Source organism: Pimephales promelas, chromosome 20, assembly GCF_988280905.1.
Source record: "Pimephales promelas chromosome 20, fPimPro1.hap1.1, whole genome shotgun sequence".
Lineage (NCBI taxonomy): Eukaryota > Metazoa > Chordata > Actinopteri > Cypriniformes > Leuciscidae > Pimephales > Pimephales promelas.
This window is the reverse complement of record NC_142788.1, coordinates 28,694,296-28,719,357: the sequence shown is the minus strand read 5'-3', so window position 1 is coordinate 28,719,357 and position 25,062 is coordinate 28,694,296. Positions and strand designations below refer to the sequence as shown.

Below are 25,062 nucleotides of genomic sequence, written 5' to 3'. Positions count from 1 at the left end.
GGGATAAAATGGAGTAGATGGTGGTTGTAGTCGTGTTGTTTTCCCTCCCTTCTTCTCCTCCTCCTTTGATCTTTGCTGTTTTCCTAATAGTGGGAGATCTCATAGACCAGACTCGACTCAATATCCGCTTTCCAAGACCTGGGATACTCAGCAACAAACACAAACTAGATAGTTTTAGGCAAGCTCTGTTATTTATAACACAAAGCTCAAGTCCACTTGGATGATCTATGAAAGCTGTAAAGTCACCTTTATTTATACAATGCAGGATTTTTTCAAAGCAGCTTCACAGTAATAAACAGGAAAATAACAAAATCAATGATGCAAACTTCAGATATGAGGCCAATTCAAATTTGGTTGTAAAAACAGCTCAATAGTACTCTAAAACCCAATTCAAACCAAATTTGGGCCAAATATGGACAAACCCAAATGTTGGCTTAAAAATGCAATAAAAAAATGTACAGTTGAATTTGGGTTAAGATTTGAAATTACATTTTTAACCCAACATTTGGGTTTGTCCATATTTGACCCAAATTTGGGTTAAAACAACCCAGCATTGTTTAGAGTGTGTTGATTCAGTTCAGTTCAATGACTGTGTAAAGTTGATCAGTTATGAAATTAGTTTAATTCAGATAAGCATCTCAAAAGTGCCTTTGTTCACTTTGAGTCAGTCCAATGTTGATTCGATGTGTCATGTTGCAAAATTCAACTAATTTGATTCAGATATAAAGCGGTTCAAGTTCTGTTCAAGTTCTGTTCTCGTTCTCATCCAATAGTGTCAGTCCAATCAGTCATGTGCTCATTAACATATAACAAAAAACATATCATATTATGAAATGTTATTAAATGTTCAGTGAGAATAAACGCCAGTTTTTTTGGGGGGGGGAAAAACTTGAACTGATTTGAATCTGATTTGAACTGAACTGACCCAGGTTTTGTTCATCATATTCTCTGGGAATAGAGAGATAAAGGAATAGTTCACCAAAAAAAAAGGTCATAGCCTACTCCATATAACATACTTAATGACTTATATTTTGGTCCAAGTTCTGTGGGTCAATACCAAGTTCTGTCATTCTCTTAATGGTGCAGGCGGATGGCTTCACTTTCGCATTGGATATGTTTCAGTGTAATTAAAGAGTTAGGTTACGCTTTATTTCAATGCTCCACAATAACTTTGCAACTACATCTAGTCGTGAGAGTATTAGTATTGACAGACAATAAGTAACTTTGCAACTATATGTCAACTTACTCAACTAACCCTAACAGTCTACTAATACTCTAATGGGGGTTAGTTGACACGTATGTACTTGAAGTTCCTTATATTTGGTAGAATGTCTATATAAAGTGTAACCTAACTATTCCTTTAATTACAAGTTTAACGGATGAATATCCAATGAGAAAGTGAACTTTGCGGTTATCGGGACGCCAGATGCTTGTGTTGTGGGAAACTCCGAGGCCTCGAGGGGAACTTTGGGAAGTTACATCATGTCATCCCATCATCCAACATGAGAACAAATAAAGCAACGAGAAACAGAATAAGACTGTGTGTGTGAGAGAGAGCGGACGTCTCATTACGCTACAAATTCACCAACAGCTCAGGAGGGTGTGAAAGCGAAAGAGCCAGACAGACAGAGGAGGACAGAAATCCCCAGTTTAGCTTCATAGATGATCCGTGATATTAGTATGTGTCTCGGATATCTCGGGAAGTTCCCATATGATTACTGCACACAGATGTAAGTGTGTGTATGTGTCTTATGGAAGCATTGGGAAGCATTGCATGACTTTTCTCCAGTTTCATATTCAAAAATCCACCAAATCACGGCATGAATCAAAAGATTATACAGAATAACATGCACGTGATTTCAACGCACACATTGCTGAGATGCTGCGACCGCTCACCCCTGATTCTGTCCCGTATCATGTCGCACATAACACATCATCATGAGCATCAGTGCACAAAGACTAACAGAAAGTGGACATACAGACAGAGGCTAATGCTTTTATAATGAGGGGTTGTTCTGGTGCCACGGCCACAGAAGGAATGACAGAATCGGAAAAAGAGAAATGGGGCATTGAATGTAAAGCTAAAGAGAGAGCAAATGTTTCTGAGAATGCAAACAAAAAAATTGCAATCTTGGAAAACTGTTTTGCAATTTAGGAATTTGTCATACTGTGTTGATTTTTTTGTAAATGCAATCTGTGTAAAAAGATCTCAGGCCAAAAAATGTCATAAACATGCATTGGTCAAAAGGTACAGGAAGCCTCAACTGTGCTGGTACATTGAGAGACTTAAAGGCACAGAAGCAACAACAAAAACTTGTTTAAAGTATCAGAGATACTAGAATATGGCCATTAAAAACTCAATTATGGCTTTTTGGTGTAATAAACCTTGGCTAACACTATCAATGGAGTTCAAAATGTAACATTTCACAAGTAGAATATGAGAGCGAGGAAGATTAAAAAACATAACGTGGAGTTATTAAAAAAAATGAATTTAGCTTAGTATCACATCTTACATTTTCTCTCTTTCTCTTATTTTATCTAAAACCGTAAAATCAGAAGAAGGCAGGTATGGTATCAGAAATAAGTATATTAAGTATTCATATTTTGGGGGGAAATTCTCATGAAAATTTGATGAGCATTTATTACAGAAAACATATTTTTTAAATGCTAATTTAGTCTAAATGATGAATATGAATAATAATAATAAAAAACAATTCTACATATGTTGCATTTAAATGTGCATGCTTTAAAATACATTTAATAGAATATTTTCAATGAATAATACTTATTATAAATAAAGTCATAATAAAACACATATAGAAATATATAATACTGCTAATAATCTGATACAGACCAATATTTTTATTTATTTAAAACAATTATCTGGATAGGAGCATTTTCAATACTGCATTACAGAAATAGGAGTGAACTATGCTTGTTGTGAAAATAATGTCACAATCCCCCCCAAAACCCATAATAGTCCTAAAACAGGCTTTATTTTCTGTACGCATCGTGAAACTCACCCTACAGCGATCGCCAGCCCGTTACAGGCTAAAGTAATCTAAGTGCATATGTGTGTATGGAAAGGCGAATCCGCTGGTGTGGTCTGGCATCTGTTTGAGTGGAAACAAATCAGTTTGAAGCAGTGGAGTCGTCTAGAAGGATCTCAGACATCCTGCACACACATTTAACTGTCGGGCCGATTACAGAACCAAAACTAACAACACCGACAGCGTCAGGAGCGACATTAAATCAGGAAACAGTTAAATTCCCCCTCAACGTGAACGCGATGGGGTCAAAACGTGCTTGTGGCACGTATTCACACACACCACGTGGGGTCAAAAGGTGAGAGAAAGCGTGCTAGATCTCATAGGCTGAACAAACAGCGCTGCAGATAATCCGACAACAGAGGAAAGACTGAAAGAGAGAGAGGAAAAAAAACAGGAATGTTGTTGTGGCTCAGACGAGCAGGCAGCCAGCACTTATTCATATGGGCCGACTCATGAGACCGGGCGGAAGGGATGCCTGAGACAGCATGGTAAAAAATGTACACCGCCTGTCAAAGCCGTGACTGACCACAGACTGTCCGGTCGCTGATCTGCTGGAGTTTTGAGAAACCGCAGACCAGCGGAGAACCGCAAATCTTTCAGGCACTTCTGTGAACCGTGAGACCAGGCCCCACTCACAAAGTATGAGACCAGGCCCCGCCCATAAAGCATGAGACCAGGCAACGCCCATAAAGCATGAGACCAGGCCACGCCCATAAAGCATGAGACCAGGCCACGCCCATAAAGCATGAGACCAGGCCCCACACATAAAGCATGAGACCAGGCCACGCCAATAAAGCATGAGACCAGGCCCCTCCCATAAAGTATGAGACCAGGCCCCTCCCATAAAGCATGAGACCAGGCCCCACCCGCAAATCATGAGACCAGACCCCACCCATAAAGCATGAGACCAGGCCCCACACATAAAGCATGAGACCAGGCCACGCCAATAAAGCATGAGACCAGGCCCCTCCCATAAAGTATGAGACCAGGCCCCTCCCATAAAGCATGAGACCAGGCCCCACCCGCAAATCATGAGACCAGACCCCACCCATAAAGCATGAGACCAGGCCACGCCCATAAAGCATGAGACCAGACCCCACCCACAAATCATGAGACCAGGCCACGCCCATAAAGCATGAGACCAGGCCACGCCCATAAAGTATGAGACCAGGCCCCTCCCATAAAGCATGAGACCAGGCCCCACCCGCAAATCATGAGACCAGACCCCTCCCATAAAGCATGAGACCAGGCCCCACCCACAAATCATGAGACCAGACCCCACCCATAAAGCATGAGACCAGGCCCCTCCCATAAAGCATGAGACCAGGCCCCACCCATAAAGCATGAAACCAGGCCACGCCCATAAAGTATAAGACCAGGCCCCTCCCATAAAGCATGAGACCAGGCTCCACCCACAAAGCATGAGACCAGGCCCCGCCCACAAATCATGAGACCAGGCCCCGCCCACAAATCATGAGACCAGGCCCCACCCACAAATCATGAGACCAGGCCCCACCCACAAACCATGAGACCAGGCCCCACCCACAAATCATGAGGCCATGCCCCACCCACAAACCATGAGACCAGGCCCCACTCACAAATCATGAGACCAGGCCCCACCCACAAATCATGAGGCCATGCCCCACCCACAAATCATGAGACCAGGCCCCACCCACAAATCATAAGACCAGGCCCTGTCCACAAATCATGAGACCAGGCCCCACCCACAAATCATGAGGCCATGCCCCACCCACAAACCATGAGACCAGGCCCCACCCACAAATCATGAGACCAGGCCCTGTCCACAAATCATGAGACCAGGCCCCACCCACAAATCATGAGGCCATGCCCCACCCACAAACCATGAGACCAGGCCCCGCCCACATATCATAAGTTCATGCCCCACCCACAAGCAGTGACATCATGCATAACTGTTTTTAAATACAGTATAGGCGAAACAATGTTACTGCTGGAGACCGAATGTGATGTTTTTAGATCTAAAATGTTTTCAATCCAAGTATTTTTTCTTTTGCATGCAAAAGTCTACTTGTGAAGCAACAAATACGTAAGATTTATAAACTTGTTGTCCAGAAAATAAAGTGCAAAAGTCACTTTAAGGGTCTCTGTACTCCATCTGTCTATCTGTGTAAAACCATGGTATTTGCAAATACATCTAAGCAGTGTAAAAACAAATAGACAATTCAACGATAAAACCGTACGCAATGTCACAAATTTACTGAAGAAAATTCACTGGGAGCTTCAACTGAGTGCTTTCCCTCCCTTTTTTCCCTGCTCACTTCCACAGGTGTTGTTTTTCGGCCTCGGCACTGGTTTGCTCATAAAAATGATTTATAAAGACGAGCTTTTAACTCGGATGAGTAAAGGGAGTTCGCTTAATTCCAGAGACCCACTTACTGGCACCGTGGGCTGGGTTACGGGTAAGTGAGGGCCCACATGGTTTAGTGGGATTTGAGACTTTTAAAAAGGAAATATTTTGTAGCACACACTTTTGTAGCACTTTATGCTTTTAAGTCAACTTATTCTGTTAGTAGTCAAAGTTCCTTGCTCCAGTCCTTTGGTTGATCTAAAGCATAAATCGGCTGCTCAAAATTCCCTTAAAAACAGCTTAGGCTGGTTTAAGTAAGTTTTCCATTAGAAATAGAAATAAACAGGTAATAAACAGGTTGTGATTCACAGTAAACACATGGTTTGCCTTATCAATGGTTCGACTCTGCTAAATAACTAATTTATCATGTAATGATCAGAGAGATATCATGGGCTTGAAGCATGTGTGTGTGATCAGATGGCTCGCCCTCAGCAGAATACTCTGGAAATTGAAATTCCTTGTAGCTCTTAAATCCTTCCCTCCCTCTTTCCTGCACTCTCGTTCCTGATGACAGGCCTCTCTGGCTGCGCTTTCCAGCACTTATTCCAAGGAAACGTAAAATGGAAAGTTTTACTGTGGCATTATGTGAGTGTTTTCACTTTTAAAGTGTCTTCGCTTCTGACTGTATCCAGCGAGCAGGGCAGGGTTATAATACGGTTACATAACGTCTCTCACAGTTATGGGAGGATTGTGAGAGGGAGACAATGCCGAACATCAGGGAGGAGCTGTGTGATTCTCGTCTGTTTCGGGTCGGAGTCACAGAGCTGTTTGAAGGCCCTTTGAAGACGAGAGGCAGCGGGACGTGGAGAATGAGACGAGGGCAGGTGGGCCGGCTCCAGGAGAGTGTGTGGAGCGCAGGAGGGTCTGGGGGCTTCATGAGAATAATCTGCTTTAGACGTTTCTCAGCGCTGCCATGGAGAGACAGACTCCACTGAAAGAACAACCGCAGAAATCATTTTCAGCATGAGACACCAGATATTCATGAGATTAGCGTGGGAACTAAAGGACTTTTACATCAAGTGTACGTTTTTGAAGAGAAGAGACAATACAAGACAAGCCGAGCCAAGAAGTGACTAAAGATAAGAGATTTAAAAAAGGAAAAAAACGAGATGACGAGATGAGACGAGTAGAGAAGAGAATTGCCGAGACGAGATGAGAAGAGAATATCCAAGACGAGATGAGAAGAGAATAACTGAGACAAGATGAGAAGAGAATAACTGAGACGAGATAAGAAGAGAATAACCGAGACGAGATGAGAAGAGAATAACTGAGACGAGAGAATAACCGAGACGAGGTAACTGAGACGAGATGAGAAGAGAATAACTGAGACGAGATAAGAAGAGAATAACCGAGACGAGATGAGAAGAGAATAACTGAGACGAGATAAGAAGAGAATAACCGAGACGAGATGAGAAGAGAATAACTGAGACGAGAGAATAACCGAGACGAGGTAACTGAGACGAGATGAGAAGAGAATAACTGAGACGAGATGAGAAGAGAATAACTGAGACGAGATGAGAAGAGAATAACTGAGACGAGATGAGAAAAAAAGAGGAGAGAAGCGTTTTTATGAGATGACAAAAAATGAGACAAAATTGAGTATACGTAACATATACGTAAACTTATAAGTAATTTTATAAGTGGACTTAACACAACGACACTGCAGAACATGGACACTTTAAAGTCTATAACCCGCTGAGCTGTACTGAGTAAAGGAGAGAGTCCTGCTGTGAAGACATTAAACACATGTAGAGTAATTAGAGGTTTGCTAGAGGTCTCCGAAAGACAGACGACACAGTCTGAGCTACGAGCAGCAGCGTTCATAATGACACGTCTGAGGACGCACCCCTTATTTTCATCAATCTAATCACAGAGAAGAGCATGTGTGTGTGTGAGTGTGTGTGGGGCGGGCAGATCTAACAGCACGGTGAGCCCGAGGAATGTCTTTGATGTCACGGATGAGGCATGCAGGGCAAAGTCATAATAGTCATTTTTCAGAGGGAAAATTGCACAGGGGCTCCGTGGACATCAACCCCTGAACAACAGCATGAAGTCAGTCCAAGCGGATCCCAGCTTTCCACGACAGGCAGCGCTGCCCTGGGAGATTAACCACCAGGAGATGAGCTGTCATCATCACAAAAACAACACAAAAGCGGCCACAAAAATACCTGGCAGCACTGAAAGGCATTCCAGAGCCCGGAGTGTCTCTTCTAATCCACAGACATTTCACACTCCAAGCTCTTGTGTCGGAGGAATGATCATAACACTCACGGATCACGTTTCCTAACATAACATCAAAACTTACTGAGGTGATTGTCTCTTGCAGTTTTAGATTGTCAACTCATGCATTTAGCATGCAACTCATTACCAAACTCCAGTGCAACAACATAAGGGACGTCCCGTATTTTGGGCCTGATTTATTTGTCCCGTGTGTGTCCTGTTTATTGAGACTGCTACACTGATTTAATCACTCACTGATACACCAGCAACACGACACTTGAGAATGATCACAACACTGGTGCCCACCCTCATGCGCACCACCAGACCATACGAATAACTAACTCTAAATTGAGAATTAATCAGTCTTTTTATGGGGCAAGTCATTGTTTGATCGGCAAAATCCCTTTCAGTGTGTGGGTTCGGATTTCGCCAAATCCTTTTTGGCGAAGTCAAACAGTGATTATTGTCCAACATCCATCCAGACACGCAAGAAAACATGAGGGAATAATATGCTGATGTGATTTGCTGCTCAAGAAACATTTCTGATGATTATTAATGTTTTTAAAAAAAATAAATAATTCAAGATTCTTTGAAATGAATAGAAATTTCAAAGGAGATTTATCTGAAATAGCTTTTGTAACATTAAAAATGTCTCTTTTCAGTCAATTAATGCCTATTTGCTGCATAAATGTAAGCTACTTTAATTTCTTTGAAAATGTTTTTTTACTGACCCCAAACTTTTGAACTGTAGTGTATAATGCGACAAAAGCTTTCTATTTCAGACAAATGCTGTTATTTTGAACGATGGTTAATATGACATTTTTTTGTATGACAGTAAAATTTAATTGTACATAAATAGGTTAAGCAAAACAAATGTGTTTATGTCTGAGAAACTTTTATACACACCTAACTGCAGACACTGAAATGACAAACACTGTGTGATACAGTACAAATATTTCAGGTGTCCCTTATTTTCCTATAAAGAATAATAATAATAATAATAATAATAATAATATAATAATAATAAATTTAACTTGTAATGCAGTTTATATTTGGGCAAATCTCAAAGTGCTACAGGTAAGTGCTAGATGAGCCCCAGGTAAGTAAAGAACCACGATTGTCCCGTATTTTCCTTTTCTGAAGTTGGCAAACCCTATATAGTATAACTGTCCAGCAACAGGCTAACAACCACTTAAAACACTTTAAAAATGATTTAACCATCCGTAAAGATGATAACGACCACTTAGAAAATCTTAGCAGCTGCATAACTGTACAGTGACATGCTAACAGACACTAAACTAACACACTAACAACTGCCAAAGACATCATGGGAATCGCTTATTCTAGAAAATCGCTAAGCAACTGCACGCACATCGTTCTGTTTAATTCCACGTTTGAATTGAACAGATCAAGATGCAATTATGTGTTTGTTTTTTTCGCTTGTGTGTGAAGGTGTGGTCTTCACTATTGTGCTGCTGAGGTGTGTGAAACAGAAGATTTGACAGCTCAGGAAGTCACCGGTGACAGATTCCTTTCACAGCACGTTACCCTCTCGCAACTACATGTGTGGATGTCCGCACTGATTACACGTATTGTAGTGGACTGAACATACTCTTATAATGTAATAGCCTTATATTATTCAGGTGAAACTCGAAAAATTAGAATATCGGGCAAAAGTTAATTAATTTCAGTAATTCAACTTAAAAGGTAAAACTAATAGATTCATTACATGCAAAGTGAGATATTTCAAGCCTTTATTTGTTATATTTGTTTTGATGATCATGGTCATTTGAATATTGTGAAAAGGTTTTCATAGCTGTATATTACTAATATTACTAACTAACACCTTTAAGTTGAATTACTGAAATAAATGAACTTTAGGATTTCAGGGAATAACGACTTAAATGTCAATCTTTTCCTGACACAGGCCCTACGGAGGCGTATTGCATTCACTTGAAGAAAAAAAATCTACTCTGTTTTTCTGAATTAATGAGTTAATTTTTCATGAGAAAATTTTTTTTTTCTCTGTTTTTCTGAATTAATGAGATAATTTTTCATGAGAAAATTTTTTTTTTGCTCTGTTTTTCTGAATTAACGAGTTAATTTTTCATGAGAATTTTTTTCTCTGTTTTTCTGAATTAATGAGTTAATTTTTCATGAGAAAAAAATTTTTTTCTCTGTTTTTCTGAATTAATGAGTTGATTTTTCATGAGAAAATATTTTTTTCTCTGTTTTTCTGAATTAATGAGTTAATTTTTCGTGAGAAAAAAGTTTTTGCTCTGTTTTTTCTGAATTAACTTGTTAATTCAGAAAAACAGAGCAAAAAAAAAAAAAAATTCCATGAAAAATTAACTCATTAATTCAGAAAAACAGAGCAAAATATTTTTTTCTCATGAAAAATTAACTCATTAATTCAGAAAAACAGAGCAAAAAAAAAAAAATCCATTAAAAATTAACTCAGAAATTCAGAAAAACAGAGCAAAAAAAAAATCCATGAAAAATTAACTCATTAATTCAGAAAAACAGAGCAAAATATTTTTTTCTCATGAAAAATTAACTCATTAATTCAGAAAAATAGAGCAAAAAAAAAAAATCCATGAAAACTTAACTCAGAAATTCAGAAAAACAGAGCAAAAAAAAAAAATCCATGAAAAATTAACTCATTAATTCAGAAAAACAGAGCAAAATATTTTTTTCTCATGAAAAATTAACTCATTAATTCAGAAAAATAGAGCAAAAAAAAAAAATTCCATGAAAAATTAACTCGTTAATTCAGAAAAACAGAGCAAAAACGTTTTTTCTCATGAAAAATTAACTCATTAATTCAGAAAAACAGAGCAAATTTTTTTCCTCATGAAAAATTAACTCGTTAATTCAGAAAAACAGAGTAGATTTTTTTTCTTCAAGTGAATGCAATACGCCTCCGTACATATGGCACTATATGATGTGTAATATTAAAGGGATAGTTCACTTTGAAGTTAATGTTTGCTATGTTTTAGCTTACCTCAAGGGCATCCAAGATGTAGATGTCTTTGTTTCCGCAATATTGATATTTTTAGGTCAAACCGTTCGTGTCTGTCAGTCATATAATGGAGGTCTATGGTCACCACCCCAAAGAGCATGCACAGAGAAGTCCAAATTAAACATGATTTAATGACTCGTAAATGTAAGAACACATTGATGGCCTAAGACACGAAACGAGCGGTTTGTGTGAGAAAACGAACAGCATATATATCGTTTTTACCTCTTGTAACCACTCTTTCAGGTGGACCCCATAAATGACTGACAGACACGAACGGTTTGACCTAAAAATATCAAAATTAAAAATACTGCGGAAACAAAGACACCTACATCTTGGATGCCCTTGAGGTCAGCTAAAACATATCAAAAATTAATTTCAAAGTGAAGTATCCCTTTAAGGAAAAGTGGTAAGGACTATTTTATAATGCTTTTTGGAGCCTGACAGGCCCTGGTCAACATTTACTTTGTCTGTAAGGAAAAGAACACCTGTTGCATGGGTGTTTGTCTCATACATGAGTATTACCATAGACAAAAGAGAATGACATGAGGCGAGGAAATGATTGAACTTTCATTTTTGAGTGAACTGTCCATTAAAGACATTTCAGCACCTGCATGTGTGTGTGTGTGAGAGAGAGAGACGAGAGAAAGGCACCTGGATGACCTCAATTGTTAAGAAACACACCCTTACAACAACAAACAGGTGTTGAGTTTCCGGCCCGCAGTGTCGGATCGCACAGATCAAGAAATGGGTGTTCGTCTTCGGTTCACCTTCAGTCAGAGCATCAATGCACAGGACGGATGATTCACTGTTTATTACTTATGGAGATGTGCAATTACAGAGATTACAGGATTAGCACGGAGATTGGCCTGTCTCGAGGTGTGTGTGTGTGTGTGTGTGTGAGGGCAGCCTTATTACTTTTGCGACACACAAACACATTAGTCATGGGATTTCATTCTTTTTTTGCGATTCTTCTCTATTTGCTCTTCATTTAATCTCATAGCCGTCGAAGGAAACACAATTGAGGCATTAAAGAGTAAATCAGCATAAACAAAGAGATCTCATTTATGACTGTCCTACGGGAATAGACATATACGCCTACACAAAAACAAACAAATCACAGACTAGTCTGAGAGGTCATGACCTTTCCTTGTCTCGTCTTTCAAAAGCTCTCAGTCCCTTTCACACTCCACCACTAGAATGGCAAGTCAAGCTTCACACACACATACATAAACAAAGCTACAATTAATTTCACCTTAACCATAACCGTATGTTCACCATGATTTTGCTGGTGAAATAAAATTGTGAATGTCATAATAACATTATTATGATTTTAACTTTAACATAACAAGCAAATACAACATCATTTACATACATCAAATAATCCCAAATACTAAGAAAATGTTCAAATATTCATTGGTCAAAGTATACCCTACCCTAAAGTATTTCTCACACACACACACACACACTTTTGTTCAAGCTCGAAGAACTCTCAAAGTGTAAACACTCCCAAATCCTCCCTTTAACCTTTGACCTCTCCCTCTTTCCCTGTCATACCGCTCATCACTCTCGGTTTGGAAATGGATTCAGCCTCCATGGGGTGTAAAAAGTGTTTTCCTGTAAGTCAGCTGGATTTGAAACTCTTGATACTACTGAACAACCCACTGAAACCACATCAAGCACACAACCACTTCCCATAAAAGACCAAAACCATCCAACCGGAGACCGCCGATGACTTTGGGTTCACCCTAGTGTGTGTGTGTGTGAGACAAAGCCAGTAACCCGCCAGTCTATGATTCATCTCTTACCAAGGAAACTTAGAAAAAATCCTACTTGGATTCATTTTAGCACTTAATTCCACTGCAATTAAAACAACTAATGGGAAACAAGACGTACTAATCATTTTCTTTTTGACACCTGTTTTTAGCTGAACGGACTTAGACGTACATGAAAAAAAAAAAAAACGATATCGGTGAATCAGGCCTGTCTGCAGACACATACTCATACTCATAAAAGAGTGGCCTTTGATTTCCAGCTATAATTAACAACCATATTTTATCAGCTCACAGTCGTCCAAACCTGCATGAGGCTTTTAACCGAGAGATAAAGAGTCACCGAGAGAATGGGCATTAGAGTTCTGAGTTGATATCGCATGCCAAGAGGCTCGATAACATTATAGCGTCTGGATAGAGTCAAATCCTAGTTGGTAGGGCTGTTTTAGTGGAGCTTCTTATTGAGAGTTAAATGGGAATGGTGAATAACAAGGACGAAGCCATGGGACCTAAACCTCAATCTTTCATTGCCTTTGCCAAATTAAAATTTCTAGGTCTAGCTGTGCCTTTTGTATAACGTAAAACCAGATTTTGAGCATTCTTGTACATTAAACCTCAACAGAAATGCCCTTAAAGGGATACTCCACTTTTTTGGGAAATAGGCTTATTTTACAACTCCATCGGGGTTAAACGTTTGAGTTTTACCGTTTTCGAATCCATCCAGCCGATTTTCTGATATTTAGAAGAATATTAGTAACCAGACAGTTTCTGATCTCATTGACTTCCATTCAGTGTTGGGAGTAACGCATTACAAAAGTAATACATTACAGTAACATATTACTTTTTGCTGTAACGCAGTAGTGTAAGGCATTACTAATCAATTTTCAGTAATATTTTACTCGTTACATGTTCAGTGAGGCTTGTATTACAGTTGTATTACAGTGTATTGTCTGCTTTTACTTCTTAAAGGCAACAGACTATGTGAAAGTTTTAAAGCAGTCTTTCAGTGCCAGTTCAGAGCGGTCGCGTCTGTAACATTGTTTTTTCCTCATAAATGCGAACACGAAAACTAAAATAAAATGAATATTTTAAGTTCTATGGAGACTGGAGAGCCAACCCTTCCTCATCCGATTTGCGCAGTGTAATTAACAGAATTACAAAAAATATATTTTGCCTCCTATTTTTTTGTCTCGCATGAATGTTTGTCTTTTCCCTAATATTAAAAATAAAACATAGACTGATATTTGTCTAATGTCTGGAGTCCTTTAAGGAAGTAGCCTATATACGTTTCAATGCATGTATTTTCTGAGAATTTTTATTTCAAGTTTTGACTGCAAATGTCACGTCCATAATGCTGGACTTCCCCAATTTTAAATAATTTATCCTCAACTAGTTTTGTGGTGTAGGTCTACGTATTTTATATTGTTAACTTCAAATAATACTAATAGCCTAATTTAAAGATAAGGCAGCATTGGATCTGGACGGTAAGGAGAATAACACTGGAGTTGGAAGAGGTGTGTCGCGATTCTGTAGGTTCGTGGATCTGAATCGTGTGGCGAATCGCGATTTTGGTTTCATATTTCATATCGTTACAGCCCCAAAGTTAAGTTCTACTTAGTTATTTTGGTGAAAGTAACTCAAAAGTAATACATGAGTAATGTAACGCATTACAATTCTGAGACAGTAATATTGTAAGGTAATGAATTACTTTTAAATAATAGTAACAAGTAATACCTAATGTATTACAGTTTGGAAGTAACTTGCACAACACTGCTTCCATTGTAGGAAAAAAATATACTATGGAAGTCAATGAGACCAGAAACTGTCTGGTTACTGATATTCTTTTAAATATCAGAAAATCTGCTGGATGGATTCGAAAACGGTAAAACTCAACTGTTTAACTCTGGGGGAGTGGTAAAATGAGCCTATTTCCCAAAAAAGTGGAGTATCCCTTTAAGGGCATTTCTGTTGAGGTTTAATGTACAAGAATGCTCAAAATCTGGTATTTCAGACTAAACCCAATCACAAAAAAAAAAATTAAACTGCTTTCTTTACAATTATTATATAGACTCTTTTAAGAAAGGACTAAAAACCTTACTTTTTAAGCAAGCATTTTTTTTATTAAAATTTTAAGTTCTTGTGAATTGAATCAAATTATTCATGGAAATATGATTCAAAAGAATTATTGTTCATAAAATTTACAGTGAATAACTATTTACATTTGTGTTTGTTTGTCACAGAGTTAGTAAATAGTTTCAGACAACTTGGAATTAAAGTGCATTTTTATGTCCACTGTTTGTGTATTTTTGACCCAGTCCTCCTTAAAAAGACTATCGGTAACGCATCATTTACAGCACAGTACTTATACAGTACTTATCTAGAAAGTACTGGCTAATTTAAGGTAAGTAAGTACATGGGTTAGTACCTTATTACCCAGTAATTGCAATTACTATAAATTAATAAGTACATAGTATGTACATGTAACAGGACTGTAAAACGAAGCGTTACCAAATATAAAGTAGGCTAAGTTAAGAAAAAGTCGAGGGCTGCATCCGAAATCACACTTCCCTACTATACTAGGAGGGGAAAAAAACAGTATGTGACAAAAGCAGTATACAGTAGGCCTACTAATTAAAGAGTAAGAAAAAAGTACCTGGATAACCAATGACTTCAGGTGAGATTCAAGTGTGTTGAACACTTTACTATCCCATGAGGCCACGGGAGAGGATTTATCAATGGCAGTGAAGCCACATGATAATGACAACATTAGCGAATGTAGTACATCCACATTGCATTCATACTACACACATTCATTCTATAATGTAGGCCTAATGTTTTAACACTAGTGAAGTAATTACTTAGGCTATTTACTAAGAGTATTTCAGACACAGCCGAGGTGTTGAAGGAAGACCCTGAATGGAGGAGAGGAAACACATGTACAGTCCTCGATGAGAAGGTTAGAAGAGTTTCACCTCTGGGCTGTTACTATGCAGACTTTGCGTAGAGCGTGAGGGAGAGAGAGAGAGTGTGTGTGAGAGAGAGAGAGAGAGAGAGAGAGAGAGAGAGAGAGAGAGAGAGAGAGAGAGAGAGAGAGAGAGAGATGTCTGCAGCCCGCTGGCCTACTCTAATGTTGCATAACAAATGCGCTCGCTCGTTCCCTGTTTAGCTTGTTAGCCCGGAGACGCGTGACAACACACCGCGCGCTGCCTCCCGAAGACCGCCGAGCAGTGGCGGATCTAGAAAATTTTACATGGGGGGGCAAAGGGGTGGCAAGAGGTCTTGGCAGGGTGGCAGGGGTAGACGGTATGGCAATCCCTATATGTGAATTGCTTTAACAAAACAAACATAAAAACACTTTTAAAGTATATTAGATATTGTTTAATCGTGTCCTTACACACTACAAAGGTTTTAAATTCACAACAAGAATAAGCCCAGTGCAGTGTTCAAACAAAATTGTGCATTTAAAAAAAAGTAAAAGTATAAAAAGCTAAATGAAAATTTATTTTAAAAAGTACAATATTTGTGTCCAAGATGCAGAGGACAGGAATAAAACAGCGGACAATACTCCAGTTCTTATTATAATTAAAAAGGTATAATTACAGTCCACAAATGACCCTCCTGGTCTCTCCAGTTTACTGCCTTTCTTTTCCCTCACGCTCTTCCTCCTGTGTACTAGTTTTGATTTTTTTTTTTTTTTTCACAAAAAAGCTGGCAATATCCCCACTTTTAGCCTTCCTTTTCATGGTTAGGCTCCAGCTACTTTCTTCAACTACTCCCATGCAAAAGTCAATATGTGAAATCTCTGGTTATCCTTACATTACACTGTAGGGCCATGTAGCTACTAAGTAGCTTACAACAAATATAAAATCAGAATTAGGCCTCAAAAGTACGATTCATCTTGGAGAATAATAATAATAATAATAAACAGAGCAATTCCAAGAGGGTCCCGGTGCTCGGGCCCTAAAGATTTATCACATGCACACACCAGTTACTGTATGTTTAGACTACTTAATCCTATTGTATTTGTTATTTCCCCAGTTATAACCTGGTTTCATTGATTGATATCTGAGAGGAATTGGATTTATAGAACTGCTTGACTGAGGTCAGGTACCATTTTTTTTTATTATTTATGGTTAATGCATTGTTTCAAAAGAGCCTCAGTAAAAGATATACACTACTGGTCAAAAGTTTTAGATCAGTAAGATTTTTTTATGTTTTTAAATGAAGTTTCTTCTGCTCACCAAGGCTGCTTAATTTGATGAAAAAAAAAAAGACAAACAGTAATATTGTGAAATATTATGACGATTTAAAATATCTGTTTTCTATTTTAATATATTTTAAAATGTAATTTGAAAGTTGATTTTTTAACATCATTACTGTTGCTGATTACACATCCGTTTTCAGGGTCACATGATCCTTCAGAAATCATTCTAATATGCTGATTTTATGCTCAAGAAAAAGCATTTTCTAATTTCTTTCCCCTAAAAATAAAAAATAAATTCTTACTGACCCCAAACTTTGAGATTAATGTTACAAAAGCTTTCCATTTCAGATCAATTCTGTTCTTTTGAACTTTCTATTCATCAAAGAATCCTGAAATAAAAATGTAAAAAACAGTTTTCAACATGGATAATAATCATAAATGTTTCTTGAGCATCATATTATAATGTGACACTGCAGACTGATGCTGTAAATTCAGCTTTGAACACAGGAATAAATTACACTTCACTATATATTCACATAGAAAACTGCTGTTTTAAATTGTAATAATATTTTTCACAATATTACTGTTTTTTTTGTATTTTTTATCAAATAATTGCAGCCTTGGTGAGCCCAGGAGACTTCTTTTAAAAACATAAAAAATCTTAGTAGTGTATATAATAATATTATTAAAGACATGCTTTTTTCAATGAAATTTCAACAGTATTAGGCTAATTATTAGGTCCATAGACAACTAAAAACAAACAAATATTTAGCAAACAATGTTTCAATATTAATTGTGAAGGGCTTTCACAATGAGGTGAGTTATCAACTGAGCATAGTTTCTCATACTTACAGTAGCCTACTTACAGTTACACAGTAGCTACTTCTACTGTGTTTACGTGAATACTCGACTTGGCATTTTGATATATTTATGTATTCATTTGGCCATTTAGGCGCGCAACCGAAAAGCGAATCAAATGATCGTTCTCCTAACTGGCGATGTGTGTTGTAACGTAACAGCGGAGATCATCAGTTAACGTTATGGATACAAACAATATTTTATATTTTATTAAGCTGTTCTTGTCTTTACTAAAATCGAAATTAGATAATCAAAGGGAAGAGTGCTCTTAAAGATCACGAGGGAGCGATTTGACCGATGATTTTGGCTAATGTAATAGACTCGCTGTTTTTGCTGATCCTGAATCGTCTTTAGCATACAATACATTCATTACAAATGTAACTAAGTTAAACGTGTGTTTAAACTACACCTGGGGAAACTCACTTCACCTTCAGAGGCTCTGGGGCAGCTCAGTCTCTCCAGTCGGGTTGCAGGGCCACTCCACCGCCCCACAGCAGAGTGTGTGAGTGCGTGAGAGAGCCAGACTGAGCGAACGCCGCTCTGCTGCACGTTGAATCAGGGGGAGGGGCTAATAATAGGCTACATTTAAAATGACAAAATTAAATTGTTCACTTTTGGTAAATGTATTGTTTATTTCACTATTTTGAGAAGCGTGTGGAGTGGCAGGTTATTTTTACAAGTACATTTTTTTGGATCATCAAAGTTAGGGGGGCAGCTGGGGGGGCAAGGCTCTAGAGTGGGGGGGCACCTGCCCCCCCTTGCCCCCCTGTAGAACCGCCCCTGCCGCCGAGGACCAATAACAGCTGGATCATGAGACAAAGAGGAAAACAGGATGATGCAAACGGACAAGGTGTTTGTTTTCATCCTTCCTCATCGGGCGATTCAGCCCTTCAGAAAAAAAACCCAGTGCAACTGGTGCGTGTGTGAGATCGGGGAAACTCGTGAGGAAGCGCGCGATCATCATCCATGCGGAGTCTCCAGTCACACACCCTACATAAGAGCAGCATCAACGTCATATATAATTCAACAAATCTGAGGAGAAAACACACTGAAGCACAGCAGGGACTTGATCGCCGTGTCTAAGACATCATTTTATTTTTATTTATAGGATATAGGCGATCTATTTTTCAATGGAAATGTCTTGTTATGTTTTACTGACAGGTAAAGTGGATAGATGAAAGTTAATGATGGGGAGAAGACGAGGGAAATTCAAACCTGTTTGGCACCATTAGCACCACGAAAGGAGATGGAGACAGACAGATAGACAGATAGACAGACAGACAGACAGACAGACAGATAGATAGATAGATAGATAGATAGATAGATAGATAGATAGATAGATAGATAGATAGATAGATAGATAGATAGATAGATAGATAGATAGAGAAGCAGCTCACACCCATCTCAAAAATAATCTGGTCTCGTATTTCATCCCACCCTGTCCATCTCGATATCAAAGCACTCAGGAAGACTCAAATCGTCCACCTGTGTGCGCACACACACACACACACACACACACACACACACTCACACACGACATTGGCGTTTCCTCTCGGTCGGTATGGATCTCTCTTCAACAGAAACACAGTGAGAGAGGTGTAGCGTCTCAGTGTGATGACCATCAGTCTGCACTGGAAGAAAAGTATGCGTCACTGTCCCCTACACTCTAAAAAATGCTGGGTTGTTTTAACCCAACTTTGGGTCAAATATGGACTAACCCAGCCGTTGGGTTAAATTTTTACATTACATTTTTAACCCAACATTTCGGGTTTGTCCATATTTGACCCAAAATTGGGTTAAAACAACCCAGCATTTTTTAAAGTGTACACACACACACACTCTGTGGAAGTGTGAGATACTCTTTTCCTCAGAACTCGACCAGCTATTCAACTTCACTGGAAAGAAACACACAAACATGACAGGCAGGACTGGAACGTGTGTGTTTCCAGACAGCAGCCAAAGACCAGGCTCTCACACATCTTTACTGGAGCAACAAACATATTGGGAATGAAATACTAGCATGCTTCTTGTGGACTACATACTGTATCTGCACACTGTATACTACTGTTAAAGCAAGAGTTCATCTCACTTTCTGCCTCGGTGTATACTTCTCTGATCTCTTTTTGAGATTCAGAGTAACCCAAGAGAGGGAAAACAAGACATTCCTTGGAAATCATGGAGTTTAAGCGTGTGGATGTGAGAAAGAGAGGGTGTGCTTCAGGAATTATTGACATTCCTTATCAAAATACATTACCCAGAAGACCTGAAAAACAGGACAAAGTGAGACAGGAGAGGGACGAGTCTGTCAGAGGAGACCGACCAGGTTTAAACCGCAAGATTGACTTCACTTCTGTTCTGTGTAATGTCTCAAAATGCTGCAGATGGACAACATAATATTTTTAATGATTATACAATAATGTATTTCATTATTGTTAACATTTGATTAGATTTTTACAGTGGATGTAAATAATAAAAATATCTGAAAAAAATATGTTTTTCACACAAATATATATATATATATATATATATATATTAAAAAAATATATAAAGATATATATATATATGTATTAAAAAAAAATAAAAAATAAATAAAAAAAAGAAAATAAATATTTTCTGCTTATGTTACCATGGCTGTGTGCAGGAAAAATAATAATAAACATTTTATATTACAATACATTATAAAAGAAATAAAAATATAAAAATAATAATAAATAATAATAAAAATATCTGAAAAAATATGTTTCACAAATATATATATATATTATAGTACATTATAAATAATAATAATTAGTATATGTAATTACTAAAAATGTCAAAATAAAATAAAGATGATAAAAAAAAATATTTATTTTTTAAATAAAAAAAAAATTCAAAAAATAAAATAAATATTTTCTGCTTATGTTACCATGGCCGTGTGCAGGAAAAATAATAATAAACATTTTATATTACAATACATTATAAAAGAAATAATAATAATACTACATGCATGCAATTACTAAAAACATTCGCCAAAATCAAATATAATATGTAATAATAATGAAAGTATAATTTTATATTAAAACATAAGTGATAGTTAAAAGATACTTTAAGGAGAGGGGGTGCTCTCAGTGAGGTCCTCTGTCCGGGACAGGACCGTATGAACAGCCAGGAACAGTCATGGCTGACCCGCCACATTCAGAGATTTGGTCTTGTTACCACGGAAATACTAATCTAGAAGAGCCAGACACACTTCGCTGCCTCACAGTCATGCGTCCTCCTATTACGTTAACACACACACACACACACACTCACTAGTGTCTTTCTAGCTCTGTGGCATTAGAAGCAAAGATGATCCAATCTGATGTTTTCTTCATAAAAGTGTGTGTAAATGTTTGTCAAAGTTTTCAAAATGTTCTTCACCTCTCAAATGACAGAAAAATATCAACAAAATGACATCATTTCCTGCTTCTTTAAATCCTGAACATCAAGCCTCATCATCCATTATTATTTCCCACTGAATATTCAAAAACAGATCTCATCTTTAACCATTGACAACACTAAGAGCATTAGCATTTAGACAATACATGAGGAAAATATGAGGGCATGTTTATATGAGAGAGAGAGAGAGAGAGAGAGAGAGAGAGAGAGAGAGAGAGAGAGAGAGAGAGAGAGAGAGAGAGAGAGAGTGTGTGTGTGTGTTGAACAGGGATATGGCTTAGGGAGCATGTGCAAAACAGTGTTTACAGTGTATGACCTAATTGTGTCAGCATCATGCCTGATATCACAGAGATGAACACACACACACACACACACACACACACACACACAGAATGCCATGTGCAGCACAAGCAACATAAACAGATCCTAATGTGGCCATGCTGACTTTGAACGGTACCAAAGGCCCTTCCAAAGCCCGCACACACACACACACACACACACACACACACACACACACACACACACTGATTCACATTGATATGAGCTGCTGTGTTGTTGGACTCACACTGAAAGGGATGATGGAGGGTAATCAGGGTTGTGGGGGAGGGGGTCCACACATCTATTCAATATATATCATTACCACAACAATAACACACACTTCAAAAGTTCCTGTGACATCACACTCCCCGTGCCAGCTGTTGGCTCACACATTATTCGGACACATTTTGGACCGCAGAACGCATCATGATTTCTTTCTTCCTTTTGCATGGCGCTGTCCGTCTTATCAGCGAGCGAAACACACGATTCAGACTCTCCCGTTTGACGGATTACCATAATTATGATGTCATGTTTAGCAAACCGACACAAACAAACGATCCCAGTCTATCTGATTAATGACACTGTGACCTGAGATGACCCACAGGTAGAACTGAGGTGCAGTGGTGACCTTTGACCCCAGACTACTGGAACTGAGGTCCTCATGGATTGTCTACCGCAGTGTTTCCCAACCCTGTTCCTGGCGGCACACCAACACTGCGTGTATTCTTTGTCTCCCTTATCAAACACACCTGATTCAACCCATCAGCTCATAATCAGGTGGGTTAATGAGCTGATGGGTTGAATCGGGTGTGTTTGATTAGGGAGACAAAGAAAACACGCAGTGTTGGTGTGCCGCCAGGAACAGGGTTGGGAAACACTGGTCTACTGGACCTGCATTGCTAAAGCTGATGTGTTCTGAACTTAAAGCGGACACACTCGAGACGGGACGGCACGAGGGAAGGGGTTCGATGAGACCTCCCAGAGTTAAACAAACTATTAGTGTCTAAAGGAAGACAGACAGGACAGGACAGGACAGGACAGGAGCGCTGGGATGAGTGTTATTGCATAAACACACACACTCTCAAACTGACCCTGAAGATCAGGAGATTCAGACGGAATGAAGAGACTAAACGTCTTCTGATATAACACACACACACACACACACTGCTGAACTCTTCAAGTCTACAGTTACACATTTTGTTACACAGTGCATTAACCAATCTTAACAAATGCAACCTTTGATTTTAATAACGCAAGGCAAATTATTAATCTAATTCATTTAGATTAATAAATGATGTAAAAATATTGTTCCTAGTTTATGTATAACTGAAGTAGTGCACTAATGAAACCTTCACCCTTGTCCACTATAGCTGACATCTGTTTTTATTAATATTTTAATAACATTTTAAATATCATACATGTTAGTGTATTGAGAGAGAACATTATGGACTTTTCCACAATGACATTATTAACAACAGTAATACTGTATATATTTTATATTATTATGTTTTATTTTATTTATATTTATGGTTTAATGTGTCTTTATATTTTACAAAAATGTGTTATTTTTATTTTATAAAATATTTAAAATAAATATTAAACAATCAAATACTGATGAAATTATTAAAAAATAATTCATTAAACGATGATGATTATTATATCTGATTTATGTTATTGTTTTAAAATATTTTATAAATATTTTGATTATTATTATTAATAATATTATAATTATTATTAATATTATTTTGATTATTATTATTATTTTGATTAATATTTTGATTATTTTGATTATTATTTTAATATTATGATTATTATTAAGAAGAAAAATACATCTTTTATAAAATATGTTAATAAAACACATTTATTTCAGTTACAATTATTTCTGTTGTTGTATTAACATATTTTATAAAATATGTATTTTTCTTCTTATTATTATTATTATTCAATAAATATTAAACAAAATACAAATAAGAAATAATAATAAAAAATAAATAATAAAATAATAAAAAAATATCAATACAATTAAAAAGTATATATATGTATATATATATATATATATATACACATTTTTATATTATTATTGTTTAATCCAAAAGGGCAAGGCCAACTCTCAAAACAGAAAGAAACTTTCTCTTTCACTCTTGCGGTGCATATGAACTGCATTACATGCAAATCTACAAATCACTAAACTAATTATAGCCTACCACACAAACTAAGTTCAACCTGCACCAAACACACACACAGACAGGAGAAAGGCTTGTTTCACTTTGGCATGAATGACAGAATCTGTTCTTATGTAACACGGAAACGATGTTCTCTGTTTAACAAGAATCCTCATTCCCTGCACTGACATGTGTGTGAGGAGACCAGCCCTTCTGTCCTCCAGCTGCGTTCACAAACACCAATGCTGCTTTATAACCGGGCTAGGACAGTAATATCATGTTCCACAAGCCAGATTGATCAAGATGCTCCAGATAAAATGCTGAATATCTAGCAGGGAGCTCACCGAAAACATGTTCCCTGAGGGAGTTTTGATCAAGGCTTCAGTCATATTGGGTAAGAAACCACAAGTTTTGGGTCACCAGCCAAGATCTTTAACCACTGGAACACACCAGCCATGCGCGAGGAGACAAGAGCGCGCAGAAGTAAACAAATATTTGCGTTCTTACATAACACTTTTAGTGTGTTATTAAATGTAGCGGTAAAGCATTTGAGCTGGTCAAGTGCGATCACCATTACGCACAGGGTGAGGGACTAAAAGAGACAAATCAACTCTTCTGCACATGTTGGATTGAAATGAAAGTGTCTCCTGTGGTGTGGTACTCACGCACTGCCTCCTGTTTGGGGTCGAGCGCACTGGTGGTCTCCTGGATCCGGCTCATCTTGTCCCGGAGCGCGCAGACGCGCCGGCTCGTGGCGAGCAGCTCGTGCTCCAGCTCGTGGAAGAGCGAGCAAGCGTGTTTGGCCAGATCCGACAGCTGGCGCAGGGTCCGGGACAGAGACACATTACTGAGGGCGCACAGGTCCTGGAGCAGGACACACTCCTCGTCCGCGTCCGCGCGCCTGCACAGCCACTGGGGCTCCACGATCCGCTTGGCGAAGGGCATTTTGTCATGTAGTGTTTCAGTATAAAATCCACCTTTGGAGGGAAACACAAACAGGTTCCATGTAAAAAGCAAGACCCCCCACTCCTCCTCCTCCTCCTCTTCCTCTGTTAGTCCAGGGTCTCTCGCGGCTCGTCCTCCATCCTCCGCTCGTTCTCTCCGGACACACACACACACTGATCCGCCTCCGCCGCTCTGATCTCTCTCACACTCGCTGGCGTGTTTTTCTGCGCTTTAAACTCCGAATGCTTTTAAGGAAAGTCGGAGTGAAAACCTGGAGCGGAGTCAAGCGTCCACTGGATCCGGAGCAGCAGCTTCCACACACACACACACACACACGAGACTGGATAGAGCAAGGGAACATTTTTTTAAACAAAAAAATCTAAGTAAAAAATAAATTAATTCAATTTTAATAATTTATTTTCTGATATATATATATATATATATATATATATATATATATATATATATATATATATATATAAATTCTAAAAATGTTGGGTTGTTTTAACCCAAATTTGGGTCAAATATGGACAAACCCAAATGTTGGGTTGAAAATGTCATTTCAAATTTTTAAAATTGTAACTTTTTTCTTCAAAACCAACTTTTTTAAATTGCATTTTTAACCCAACATTTGGGTTTGTCCATATTTGACCCAAATTTGGGTTGAAACAACAACATTAGAGTGCAATCTTCTGTGAATTAACATGACCA

The 25,062-nt window shown here is 38.1% G+C and overlaps 1 protein-coding gene across 5 annotated transcripts in view; it reads right to left on the bottom strand.

Annotated features, from left to right (window-relative positions):
* Positions 1 to 24,582, bottom strand: part of nhsa (Nance-Horan syndrome a (congenital cataracts and dental anomalies)) — a 102,620-nt gene extending 78,038 nt beyond the window's left edge. For all 5 annotated transcript variants that reach the window (XM_089124666.1, XM_039652205.2, XM_089124668.1 and 2 more), the window contains exon 1: positions 24,072 to 24,582. In XM_089124666.1, the coding sequence (XP_088980792.1) occupies positions 24,072 to 24,351 (280 nt within the window). In that variant the 5' untranslated portion in view covers positions 24,352 to 24,582. The remainder of the gene's footprint in view (positions 1 to 24,071) is intronic.
* Between the last annotated feature and the right edge of the window lie 480 nt (positions 24,583 to 25,062).